The sequence below is a fragment of the Artibeus jamaicensis genome, unplaced genomic scaffold, assembly GCF_021234435.1.
Source record: "Artibeus jamaicensis isolate MK-2021 breed Jamaican fruit bat unplaced genomic scaffold, CSHL_Jam_final contig_233, whole genome shotgun sequence".
Taxonomy (NCBI): domain Eukaryota; kingdom Metazoa; phylum Chordata; class Mammalia; order Chiroptera; family Phyllostomidae; genus Artibeus; species Artibeus jamaicensis.
In genome coordinates, this window is record NW_026521486.1 from 47,348,545 (window position 1) to 47,360,957 (window position 12,413).

The 12,413-nt window shown below is 60.6% G+C and overlaps 1 protein-coding gene across 5 annotated transcripts in view; it reads right to left on the reverse strand.

The window, feature by feature from the left end:
- The window catches only part of HDAC7 (histone deacetylase 7), a 41,438-nt gene that overhangs the window by 3,772 nt on the left and 25,253 nt on the right, over window positions 1-12,413 (reverse strand). For 4 of the 5 annotated variants that reach the window (XM_037135543.2, XM_037135519.2, XM_037135523.2 and 1 more), the window contains 18 exons: window positions 12,111-12,222; window positions 11,379-11,494; window positions 11,114-11,239; window positions 10,686-10,777; window positions 10,382-10,495; window positions 10,057-10,237; window positions 9,646-9,842; window positions 9,240-9,413; window positions 7,990-8,209; window positions 6,353-6,486; window positions 6,089-6,209; window positions 5,779-5,828; window positions 4,408-4,515; window positions 3,356-3,411; window positions 3,149-3,236; window positions 1,910-2,029; window positions 1,572-1,669; window positions 41-159 (listed from right to left, as the gene is read on the reverse strand). In XM_037135543.2, the coding sequence (XP_036991438.2) occupies window positions 41-159; window positions 1,572-1,669; window positions 1,910-2,029; window positions 3,149-3,236; window positions 3,356-3,411; window positions 4,408-4,515; window positions 5,779-5,828; window positions 6,089-6,209; window positions 6,353-6,486; window positions 7,990-8,209; window positions 9,240-9,413; window positions 9,646-9,842; window positions 10,057-10,237; window positions 10,382-10,495; window positions 10,686-10,777; window positions 11,114-11,239; window positions 11,379-11,494; window positions 12,111-12,222 (2,226 nt within the window). The remainder of the gene's footprint in view (window positions 1-40; window positions 160-1,571; window positions 1,670-1,909; window positions 2,030-3,148; window positions 3,237-3,355; window positions 3,412-4,407; window positions 4,516-5,778; window positions 5,829-6,088; window positions 6,210-6,352; window positions 6,487-7,989; window positions 8,210-9,239; window positions 9,414-9,645; window positions 9,843-10,056; window positions 10,238-10,381; window positions 10,496-10,685; window positions 10,778-11,113; window positions 11,240-11,378; window positions 11,495-12,110; window positions 12,223-12,413) is intronic. The other variant, XM_037135532.2, reaches the window with a different exon arrangement.

Sequence of the window (12,413 nt, forward strand, 5' to 3'; positions counted from 1 at the left end):
CAGTCCTCATACTCATCCCCCTGGGCTGGGCCCTCCTTACATTTGGCGGAAACATGGTAGCCACCCAGTGGGGCCGGGTGGCCCTCGGCAGCATCAAACCCAGCAGACACCAGGACCAGGTCTGGAGAGAACTCTCGGGCGATGGGCATCACGACTTTCCTGTCAGGGTGTGAGAAGGAGCGCTCACCACACCATGCAGGGCCTCGGGGACAGAGGCCGAGGGCCTCCGGCCGGTCCCAGCCGCTGCCGCCAGCTTTACCGTGGGCACCCTGCCCTCAGGACTCCAAGATATCCAATCTCCCAGAAGTATCCATGGATCCCTCTGACTTCCTTGACCTTGGCTGGCCACCCAGGTCCCCAGCACAGCCCAGGGACTCGGCTGCCCAGTGTTCTTAACTGGCCCAAGGCAGGAAGAAGCCATGGATGGGGAACCAGAGGGAATAAAAGATGAGTAACGCGTGTGCCTGTGGAGTGCAGTGGGCAGGGCTACAGGAAAGGGACAAGCCACTAAGCCTCAGGGACTGGAAGTGCCTGGGACTTAGCTGCCACCCACTTTGGACTGAGTTGACCACACCGCGTCACTCACCACCCAAGAGCTGACCAGGGTGACCAGGGGGACTCTAAGACCCTGGCCTGCCCAGACACATCCTCTCCTCCTCAGCCACCGCTGACCGCTGCCTCCCTCCATCCCCGACCCGCCTCTGGGGTCCATGCTGGTGTCTCGCAAGGCCCTGGGCTATGGGCACAGAGATGCCAGGAACCCAGTCCAGGGCTCCTACAGAGTTAGCTCTCATGGAGGACACCCCCCCCCCAAAGCCCTTGGCTACCTGCTTCCAAGGTGCCCTTTCCCACATGGAGTAGAGGGGCCCCCGAGTGAAACACAGGGTCTGGCAGGAGTAACATCTTCCGAGTGTGGTTGGTAGGGTAATGATACGGGTGTAACAATTTATAGTTTTAACTTGAACGTTTCACCTAAAATGCCATGTGGTGTGCTTGAGTGTGATAGTGTTACATTACAGAATTACATGCTTGTGACTTTGTAATAAAAATGGGGTGTCATTTGTACTGGACCCCTGTATACCCGGGCTCCCCAACAGAGCCCAAAGCTGCTCATCTAGAATGGCTTCTGTTAAGCAACCCCCCCGACACAGGCGTCATCTGCTTTCCCCTGTCTTCACAAGTTAAGTTTCTCATCTTCTGTACAGAGCCCACCTCCTCCAGGCAGCTTTCTTTGACTGAATTGACTGCTCTGCTCACTGGCTCCGCCCTGCCTGCTGCCCAGCACTCAGTTCAACATTGGCCCTTGGTAATGTGTGACTTTATCAAGCGCCCTCTGACTTTTCCATTCTGCTTCCTGTCTTCCCACCGGGGCTGAAGGCTACCAGAGGCCAGTGTAACAGTGCTGTTCCTTCTGTTTGCCTTGGTTCTGGGGCAGACTGATAATGTCTGGTGATTGAATGAGGACAGGGTGACAAGCCAACGACCTCCTCCAACACCGTGCTGCTGGGGAAAAGGGCAGGAGAGGGTGGTCTTGATGGGCCGGGCCTCCTCTGGGCCCCCAGAGCATTTACCCGAAAGCAGTCAGGTACTCAGGGTCCCCCATTGGGGGGTCCAGACCTCCAGCCCAGGCCACGTTGACATTGAAGCCCTCGCCGCTGCCAGCGCCCACCTGGAAAACAGGACACGAGAGAGACATGAGGAGAGCAGCATCCCAGGAGAGGAATGCCAGGACGTCAGTGCTGCAAGACCAGCTCGTGCACCCGCTTCACATTCAGACGGAGACACTGAGAATCAGAGAGGCTAAACGATGTCCCTAGGGTCACACTGCTGGCTGCGACAGAGGCAGGGCACCGGTCACGAGGGAGCATAGCAGGGCTGGGAGGGGCAGGCCCGGCGTGGGGCTGGTTACCTCATCCACAGCCCCACTGCCTGGGAAGAAGTTGCCATCGTCGTGGCGATGCAGGGAGATGTAGAGCACACTGGGGTCCTGGTAGAAGGTTTGCTGGGTGCCATTGCCATGGTGAACATCCTGCGTGGGAGACGGGCAGGGGTTAGGGAAGGTCTGAATGCAGAGATGGAGGCTGGAACAGGTTGGAAGGGTTTGAGGTCAGTGACCATTCCGAGGGTCAGGGCCCTAAACTGGGGGTGAGGAAATGGGGGTCCCTAGAGCTGAACTGTCGAGGGACCCCAAGTAATCCACAGGCCGTCTCTGAGCCTCAGTCTCTCTGTGTATGTATGGATGCACACACACATCCTGCTGAAGGGGGTGGCTGTGACATGAGACCCTGAGGGGTGGAGGGCTGCCAAGGGCAGGCCTGACAGAGAGAGAGTGCGGGGCAGGAGGGGGAACAGTCCGGGGTCACACGTGTCGGAAATCCTCACGACTGCGTCTGGTCCCAGGCCACAGGGAAATGCAGGTGACCAGAGACCAAGCTCAGCTACCAAGGGGCAGGGAGGTACATGACGCCCAGCACTGTCCATCCTAGGAACAGCTGCGGCCTTGCACTTGGTAACTTCACAGGACCATGCATGGGTGCAAGTATGAAAGCTCCTCCAAAGTCCTCAGCTTCTGCATGGGAATGTCCCATTCACAGATGCCAGCGCAGAGCGGGGCAGCTTCATAGTTAGATGCGCGTACGCTGCAGGTTACCACCTGGTTTCAAATCCCAGTGTCGGGACATATGATGTGCGTGGCTGTGTGCAAGTACTTAACCTCTCTGTGCTCACTTTCCTTATCTGAGGACCAGGTGGTAGGATTAAATACATCGCCTGTGAAAACTCTCAGTGTGATTAGTGGTATGCAAGGTTATCTGCTGTTACTGTTACTGTCGGTCCCTATAGGGGAAAAGCAGAAATGAAATCTACAGGAAGAAGCCAAAAGAGGCCAAAAGGCAGCACTCGTCCTGGTCTCCCCTTGTGGGGTCTGTTACGGCTGAAGGTCCTCCCATTCACCATCTCCCCTGGGCGTCCTCACGGCCCCTGGGAGGTGGGTGTTATCCTCACCCACATCACCCACATCTCACACACAGGGGACCTGAGGCACAGGAGGCCGACGCAGAACTGGGACACGGAACAACATCCTCTGCCGCCAGGCGCAGGGCTCTTTCCCCAGGGCTCTGGGGTCTGGGGGCCAGGCACCCGCACCTACCCAGTCCACGATGAGGATCCGGCTAGCCTTGCCCTGTTGTTGCAGCTGCCGGCAGGCGATGGCCACCGAGTTGAAGAAGCAGAAGCCCCTGGGAGGAGAGAACAGAGGCCCTGACAGCACACTCTCTCCAGCCTCCTCTCTCCACCTACCCCTGGCCTGGTCCAGCCCCAGAAAGCTCACCCCACCCAAGCCTCCTCTGGGCCTTACATGGCTGTGGAATGGTCTGCGTGGTGTCCTGGGGGCCGAACCACAGCAAAACCGTTCTGGAAAGGAAAAGAAGGCTTATCAATCAAACAGCCAGCTTTCTGACCTCATCTCTGTGAACCTCTGACCCCAGCCTGAGCCCCAGGCTACTCCCGAGAGAAGGAGTCATAGGGAAACAGCTGACCGTGCGTGGCCAGGACGGGTCTGAGGTGCCCTGGTACTCAGCCCCCAGGCCGGGCAGCCTCCGCTCTCCGGCCGGACGGGAACGCAGAAGCCCCTGCCCTCATGTGTCCTGGCTGTTAGCACTTCGTAATAACAACAGCTGCTTGTTGAGCCTAACCTACGTGCCTGGCACTGTGCTAAGCACTTTATAAACACTGGATTTCATCTTTACAACATCTCTCTGGGGTAAATGTTATCTAATCCTCCCAGTATCTCCATAAGATAAACAGTTTTATCTCTAGTTTACAGACATGAGAAATCTGAAGCTTAGGCAGGTTAAGCAACTTGTGCAAAGCTGCCTGGTGTAAACAGTGGAGCCAGGAGCTTAAACCCAGGGCTGCTCCCTTAACTGTAAAGACCCACCAAGGGACAATGACACTGAGGACACCATGACCACCTGGTGCTGAGCTCCTAAACAATGGGGGCCAGGGGGGATCTCAGGACAAGCCCCTGTAAGGTGCCCAGCCCAGAGCACCGACTTGGTCTACAAAACCTCAGCACTGCAAAGGACCAATGTGCTGATGCGCGGAGGCCTAGAGATGTCTCTACACCCTACCTACAGTCACACACTGGGCCTGTGTTAAACGATCCTGGGTGGTCGTGACCTTGCATCTCTTAGAGATCAAAGGTCCTGGATCACAGTGGCTGGACTCTCCGCCAAGTAATTTGAGCCTGGTTCAAATCTCATTTGGGTTCCCAGAGCTCTCGATTTCCCTTCCAAAACCCTGTGGTGCTAGCCACAGAGACATCTGGGGTTCTGGGTCCGGCCTTCCCTGCTGCCCCATCCTGCTACCTCTCCTGTGGCTTGCCTACCTTCAACCCAGACCTCCTACCTTTAGCTCATGGGAAGCCACTTTGAAGGCCAGATCCGTTACGCTGCCGGCGGCCCAACGGGCTGCATTGGAAGAGTGCAGTTCATTCCAGATGGTGTCAGTGTCCACCTGCGGGGGCCAGAGTCAGGGCCCGCATCATCCAAGGCTTCCCCCAGGAGCTAGGGCCCATGGGCAGTGCCCCCCCATGGCCAGGACCCCAGGGGCAGGGAGCTGGGCAGACAGTGCTGCCTCCCCAGTGCCCCCCCGCCCCAAGGCAAGGCCTCCTGTATCCCCAGTCCCGGCACGACGTCTCCTTCCCAGCTTCAGTCCATATCACCAGCCCGCATCTGGCCAGCACTCTGCCAGCGGCATCGCGCCTGCCTCCCCGGTCAGAGGAGGGGGCGTGGCGTTACCTGGGCGGGACTTGGGGTTTGGGCCGGGAGCGGGTTTTAAGCCCCAGCTGGCTCTGCTCAGGCCCTGCGGGACGGTCGGATCTCGAGGGGCCGTCTGCACCACTGTCTTCCACTCAGGGCCCCTAGCCCAGGCTGGGAGGCCCCCCAAACCCAGTCCCTGGGCCTCAAGGCTAGGGAGGGGCCGGGGGGCATGATGGGGAGATGGGGAGGGCGAGGCGGACCAAGAGAGGCGAGGAAGGCAGAGAGAGTCTCAAGAGGCTGGAGAAAGAGAGAGAAAGAGAGAGACAGAGAGGGAGAGGAGGGAGGAGAAAACAGAAGCAAAAACAGTTGGAAAAATCAGAAAGTGGCAAGAAATGGGAAGTTGTGAACAGGGCACTGACTGGCTCCCAACAGTCCCCCCCGGCTGCAGTTCCCGCTTCCCTCCAGAACTAGGCCTCCATCCCCTGCCTCACACACCTGGCGGGAAACCACTGCAGGGACATTTTTAGGCAAAGAGAGCACTTCTAGGGAGGCAGGAAGCCCCCCAGGCAGGGTAAGGAGGGAGGGAGGAAAGCTGGTGAGAGGGAGGGAAGCGCCTGAGTCACTAAGGACATTGGAGGCACCTCCACAGTCCCAGCCCAGGCAGCCCTGGCTCTGCCTGGAGGCTCACTCCAGTGGAATGGCCAGTCCCGACTCCTGGGCTCTGGGGTTTTACGAGGGAGATGACCTTGGCCCTGCTCTTGGAGCCTCACTGGACATTTACCAAGCACAGTCTAAGTGTGAGGCACAGGGCTCCACACTCAGGAGACACTGGTGGGCTGAGGACACACCTGTCCGCAAGGAGCACCTAGCCGGCAGAGGGGCACTATAGGAAAGCCCCTGGCCCGCCAGGTCTGGCAGAACCACGAAAACAAGCAGGCAGGGGCTGGGCCTGGGGAATGGAAAGGAGGAGATCTGAATGCCCATGCAATGCCCACTCAGGGCCCCCAGGCACACTTACCCCAACCCCACCACAGGGCAGCATCACAAACATCCGCTGTGCCAGGAGCCCTGTGGAAAGAGGCTCAGTGTGTGTGAGCTGAATCCTCCTGGCCTCTGGCCTGGCTGACAAGCAGGGAGGTCCTGAAAAGAGGGCCGGGGCGGGTGCACGGGCGAGGCAGGGGCGGGCGGCAGAGGGACTAGGGGTGGCATGGGGGTGTCGAGGATGCTTAGAGGGACAGGCTGGGCAGAGCTGAGACGAGAGAGATGGGCTGGGTGGGCTAGGTGAGCCAGGGGAGGTACAGGGGCCCCTGACACTACTGGGCCCCTACCTGCCAGCTTCCCGTTGTCCAGTTTGAGGCGGCTGAGGGGGTTGGTGCCGTAGAGGAGCACGTGCCGCTCGGAGTGCACCGACTGCAGCTCCTCCAGGGAGGCCTTCCGGCCCCGCAGACACTGAGGAGGGGCCCACAGAGCTCCTGAGGCCCCGCTTGCCCAGCAGGCCAGTCCCTCCATCGCATGCGGGGCCCGGGGCCTCTACTCGCTTCCCTCCCGTTGCTGCCACCGCCTCGGTTCCAGAGCCCGCTCTGCCTCCTAACCTCACACTGGCTTCGGAGTCCCCGCTCCTGCAGCCGGGACCAGATGCTCTGGATGCGGCCCGCGTGCTCCGGGTGCCTGCTGTTGTCTCCGCAGGAGCACTGGTGCTTCAGCATGACCGAGTCATAGACCAGCCCTGGCAGGCGCAGGGGTCAGAGCCGGGCCCGGGCACCCCCAACGCCTGCCCCAACGCCCTACGGGAACCGGGCCTGGCGCACACAGCCCACACCCCATCCTGAACCTTGGCCCTTCACATCGACTCACGCACCCCCCTGCTTACCAGGCAGCCTCGCCACCCCACACAAACACCGACACGGCCCCAGTCGACATGACTGCTCCACGGCCACTGCCTTCCTGACACCCGGGCCCTCCTCATGTGGCCTAACACATCCACTGTGACCTCAAGAACTCAGGGCCGAGCAAAGGGAGGCCCAGTGTTGGGCTCTCGCCTGCATGTCCCGACTCAGATAGGCTACTGAGGAGGAGCAAGAGAAAGAATTCCTCAGAAACCCAAAACTGGGAGCCGGGAAGCCCACCATGACACTGGGCCATGTGACAAGACAGACGCAGTTTTGGGGAAGCGACTGTTTCGGCAGGACTCCTAGAAGAGGGCCCTGGACACTGCCAGTGGGACGGCCACATTCGGCAAGTCTCAGGGACCTTCAAAATGCTCGTGCCATTTGTCCCTGGGATGCCGCTCCTTGAGAATGAACCCCGGAAAACAATCCCAGGGGTGAGTGACGATGTATGGACAAGGACATCCAACTGAGGAAAAATGAGCAACCATCTAACTGCCCAAACAGCAAGAAACCTTCAAATCAAAATAAAATACCATGATGAAATACTATAAAAATCTCATTTCTATAGATTAATTACATCACGACATGTTCATAACATGTCAACTGAATAAAGCAGGGTACAATGTGTGCATGTGGCCGGGACAGAGACGGACAGAACACAGCAGCACTTGAGAGTGGCTGCCTCCGCCCCGGCTGGTGTGGCTCAGCGGATGGGGCGCCCGCGTGCAAGCCCAGAGGCCGCTGTTTCTCAGTCCGGGCAGGTGCCTGGGGGGCGGGCCCGGTGCAGGTCCCCGGCTGGGGACGTGTGACAGAGGCAGCCAGCTGAGGTTTCTCTCCCTCTCTTTCTCCCTCCCTTCCCCTCTCTCTGAAAATAAGTAAATAAAACCTTTAAAAAAAAAAAAAAAAAAAAGGATGGTTGTCTCTCTGGGTGATGGAATTGGTGATTTTTATTCTATTTTTATGATTTTCTGCATTTTTCAAGACTTCTACAAATGCTTTTGGGGTCTTTTTACAGGCAGAGCAAAAACAAAGAATGCCATTTTTGGAAGGTCTGAACTAGCTGTCAGGAGACCCTGACAGCTCTTAGCCTGGCCTGACTGCCAGCTTGCTGTTTGACCACAAGCTTGTCACCTCAGATTTCCTGAGCCCGGTCTTCTCATGTGCGAAATGAGAACCACCCCTGCCTCAGGGACGCTGTGCAGACCTCACGAGACCAAGAAGGCACTCCATGGCCTCGAAATACACCCTGCGTGATACCGTCACGCAGGCGTGTGCAGGGCCGGAGCGTCTGTGTGTCCCGCCCCCTTCCTCCTGCCCCACCCTAAAGCAGCAGGTCTTACCTGTGGTGAAGGGCAGGGTCCTGGAGGGGGCCTCTGAGCTGGGCAGGACACGGGCCTGGCTGGCGGGCTCCGGGGTTGGCAGTGAGGCAGGCGCGGCTGGGGATGACTGAGTCCTGGACAGGGGCCGGTGACCGCCCTGGGCCAGGGGAAGCAGCAGGGAGTCTCCAGTGCCTGCCCGGGGGAGCCGCCCGGCCAGTCGCTGCTGCTCCCAAAGGAGCACCTGAGGGGCACACGGGGTGTCAGGCTCCAGGTTCTCAGGATCCTGCCCCATGTGCATAGAGTCTCGGAAACCTCCTCGCAGACCCCCCTCCTGAAGAGCTCCCAGGGTGCCTCCAGTCTCGCCTTCCAGCCAGGCCCTGGCCTTGACTCTACGCTCCCTGCCTCAGTAGCCCTCCCAGAGATCTGCACCCTGGACGGACCACCCCATTCCCCCAGAGCTCCCTGGGCCCTCAGTGTTCCCGGTGCAGGGGTCTCGGGCCCAGGGGTCAGGCCCGGCTCTGACCAGGATCTCGTCTCCAAGGTCTGTGCAGCTCCCCGCGAGCCCCTGCACATTGGGGGACTGTCACCACATCTTACGGGCCCACTTCATGTTTATGAAGGAAACCCTAACCCCCAGTACCTCGGAATGTGGCCTGAATCGGGGACAGGGTCTTTACAGAGGTCATAAGTCAACATGAAGTCATTAGAGGGAGCCCTAAACTAACATGACTCTTGTCCTCACAAAGAGGAGGAATTTGGACACAGGCATGGACAGAAGGAAGACAATGAATGTGAGGACACCTGGAGGAGGCAGTGGTCCCCACGCTGAGGAGAAAGACCCGGAACATCACCTCCCCTCACCGCTCTCAGAGTGAACCAACCCTGCGACACCTCGATTTCAGACCCTCGTCCTCCGGAGCCGAGGCAAGTGCTCTGGTGAAGCCTGCGCCGCCCCATTTCCTGCCCAAGCACCTTCCCGGAAACGGTGTAACTGGTGAAGTCCCAGGGTGGAAGTGTGTAGAGGCCACGAAAGGCTATCCCCACGGCTGGACAAGGGACACGGCCTTGCCCCGAGTGTGCCTGCATGCACCCCTGCCCGTATGCACGCGTGTGCCTGTGCTTCTGCACCTCGGTGTGGCTCTGGTGGGACACCCATGGTCTCAGAGCTGGTCCCTGCACTAATATCCTCCCTCCCTCCCTCCCCTCCATCTATGCCAGGCCCAGCACCCCCTGAGCACACCTTCCGAGGGCTCGCACGGGCCCTGCCGTACCTGCGGGTGCTGCTGGAGGGCAACGGGGCCTCCAGCTTCGTGCTGCCCGCGGCCCAGCTCCCTGCGCTCCAGGCTGTCGTCCCCCCGCAGCCCCGCTCCCCCGCCGTCCGTCTCCAGGTCCTCGGCGGAGGGTATCTGCCGCAGTCGGGGCTTCTCACTCGGCTTGGCTGGCCTCTGAGGAGGGAAGATGTGTGCTGAGAGGCCACGCCGGAGTGTGGGATGTGGGGCGGGACGTGGTGGGCTAGGTGGCTGGGGTTCCAGGGGCCGTGCAGCTCTTGGCCCCAGGAACCACATCCTCACTCTGGCCTGCCAGGTCCCTGCCCTTCCACAGCCTCCCTTCTTCTTTCAGCCCCCATGGGCCCAGTTAAGCAACCCGTCACCACCTCCCCTGCCCAGTTCCCCTCACCTTGATCAGCTGCACGTGAGGTTTGAGCCGCTCCAGGCGGGGCTGCAGGGGGCCCAGTGATGGGGGGGCGGTGGCACTTGGGGGCAAAGGCTCTGAGCGGGTCCGGCTCAGCGGCCGGTGGAGGCCTGACCCGGAGAACCGCTCGGTGGTCAGTAAGGACTGGGCAAAGTGGAAGGGCAGGGGCCCAAGCCCGGGCACTGGAAAGAACGCGGTGGGAGGGGCATAAGGTGGGAAGCATGGGGAAGAATGGAAAGAAACAAGGGCACAGGAGGGGGGCAGGGACTCAGCAGGGAGACTCGCAGAAAGATAGGGGGCAGCAGAGGGGACAGGAGGGATGGGACCTGTCCCAAGCTTGGACCCTGCCAGGGGGCAGGGATCTAGCCCCTCCCCTGGAGAAGCAGTGGGACTCACCAGTCAGCAGGGGGGTGTGAGAGACCGAGGGATCCAGGAGGAGAATGGGCTGCAGGCGAGAGGGCAGGGCGCCCCCAGCCTCGGGCTCCAGGCCATGGGGCAGGAAGAGGGGAGCATGGGGGCTCCCTAGGACCGGCCCCCGAGGGCCCAGAGTCGGATGGGTCCTGCGGTCACCATCAACCTGGGGGAGACAGGGAGAGGAATCACAGGGGAGCAGGTTCCAGCAGAGAGAACAGTGAAGGCGATGGGGCGAGCGAGGCAGCAGGAGAAGGGAGTGGAGGACACCGGGGAGCTTGGCATGGGGGAGGGCACCTCAGCCACTCACCCTGGCAGGGGTGGGCAGCCCCAGTGTGATTGTGGGCAGCAAGGACACTGTCGGCAAGGCGAAAGGGGCCAGAGAGGTCTCCTGCCGCCGCCACAGCCGCGGGCCCAAGAGCGCCTGCCATGGGGAGCAGGGCAGGGGTCACCGGTCCCAGACCTTCACCCCGGGGCACACCTTCCCCAGACCACCCAGGAGGCTCAGGTGGGGCTGCCCAGACCCAAGGGCCCCAGCCAGGTCAGGGCCATTCGCTGAGAGGAAGGCTGAGCCTCAGAGCTACCTCTGGAGAGTCCAGCCAGCAGGGCCTTACCTCAGAGCCCAGGATGGGGTTGGGCCCATGCTCGCTGTCGTTGGGAGAGCTGCACCCTGACGCAGGCGTGCTGCTACTGCTGGGGGAGGAGTCTGAGGGTCAGGGAGAGGGGGAGGCTCGGTCAGAGGCCAGGCGGCAGCCGGCGGCCGGGAGGGCAGCCTCCGCCTGCTGCTTTCCTCCCAGCAGCGCAGGGGGAGGACAGGCCACCACTAGCCTTTGGACACTTTTTTTAGGTGCCCTTTCTGGGTAGAAGACAGCTTCACCAACAGAGTGGGGGCTGCCTTTGAGCCCCGACTCACCCCCTGGCGAGCGTGTAGGACATGCCCTGTACAACCGCCCATAGCAACTCTGAGGAAGGGACCCGTCTTGGCGGAACCTGACCCAAAAGGACAAGCACAGTCTCCCCCACCCACTCTGCTGGTCCTCACCTCCAAGGGTCTCTGCAGGACGCCGCCGGAGGCTGGGTGGGGCGCTCTCCTTTCTGAGCAGTGGATTCTTCCTCCGCTCCAGGGACTTCTTGGGCTTGTAGCGCAGCTTCAGGTTGGGCTCAGAGACTGTGGGAGCACCAGCGTTACTCGGCCCCACACCCACCCTCCCCACTTCTGCCAGTTAGCCCTCCTTCCCAGTCATCCCGTACTCAAGGCCCACCCCCTGAACTCCCCAGGAGGGTCCCCGCCTGCCTGTGCCACTCACCCGTCTTACGCAGAGGGAAGTGTTCGGGGGGGTCACTGGGCAGGCTGGGAACAGGGGGCAGAAAGCTGCTGAGCATGGAGCGGGCAGCTCCTTCCGTCTCCAAGGGCTCGAGAGTCCTGTGGGGTGAGCGCCAAGGCTGCTTCAGAGGGGAGGGAGGCCCAGAGGCCTGGCGGCCACCTCATTCCTCAGGGGCCCCTTTCTGAGCACGGCCACCCGCCAGGGGAGGTGGCAGCCAGCAGGGTAGGCAGTGTGGGACTGGCAGGAACAGGGGCCATCTCTCGGATGCAGCATCAGGCCATCCCTCCTACCAGCAGACCACATGCAGACCTCTGGCCTGAACAGAGGAGCCAGGGTCCCAGACACATTGGGGACTGTCTCTGGTGGGAGGAATCTGCTCTAGGAGCCAGGATATTTTTGTGCTTAGCAGGGACACAAAAAGAGAAGGGACTCATGTGGAAGAAAGCCAGTATTGGGTGGGTGTGTGTGTGTGTGTGTGTGTGTGTGTGCGCATGCACAAGGACGAAGGGCCTCAGGTGGGGGATGGGGCGAGATGGTGGAAGGAGAGAAGAGGGCAGGTGTCAGCTGGGCGAGGGGACTGGAGAAGGTATTACTAAGGGAGGTGAGGTGCACAGGTGAGGTGATAGGCAGCTGGGAGGAAGCGGAGGGGTACCTGAGTGCTCACAGGAGGACATATAGCGAGGAGAGGGCATGGCAAGGCCTGGAGGGGGTTACCTGTACGGAATGCTGGGGCTACTGGGATGGACCGTTCTCTCTAAGGCTGCCTGCTGTTTCTTCAGAATCACCTCCGCCAGCTTCTGCTTGACTACGCTGCTGGCCACCGCACCTGCAGGGGCAGAAAACCATGACTGGGTTTTGGGTGGGTGGACAGGTGGCCGCCCTGTACATTCTCTGCCTGTGGCCTTGTCCACACCCCCAGTACAAGGTGTCCCAGGGACTCCCCAGGCAACAGCCAAGTCCCAAGCCCCACCTCAGACTGCCCCGCACCATTTCCATCCCCGCCTACATTCACAGGCA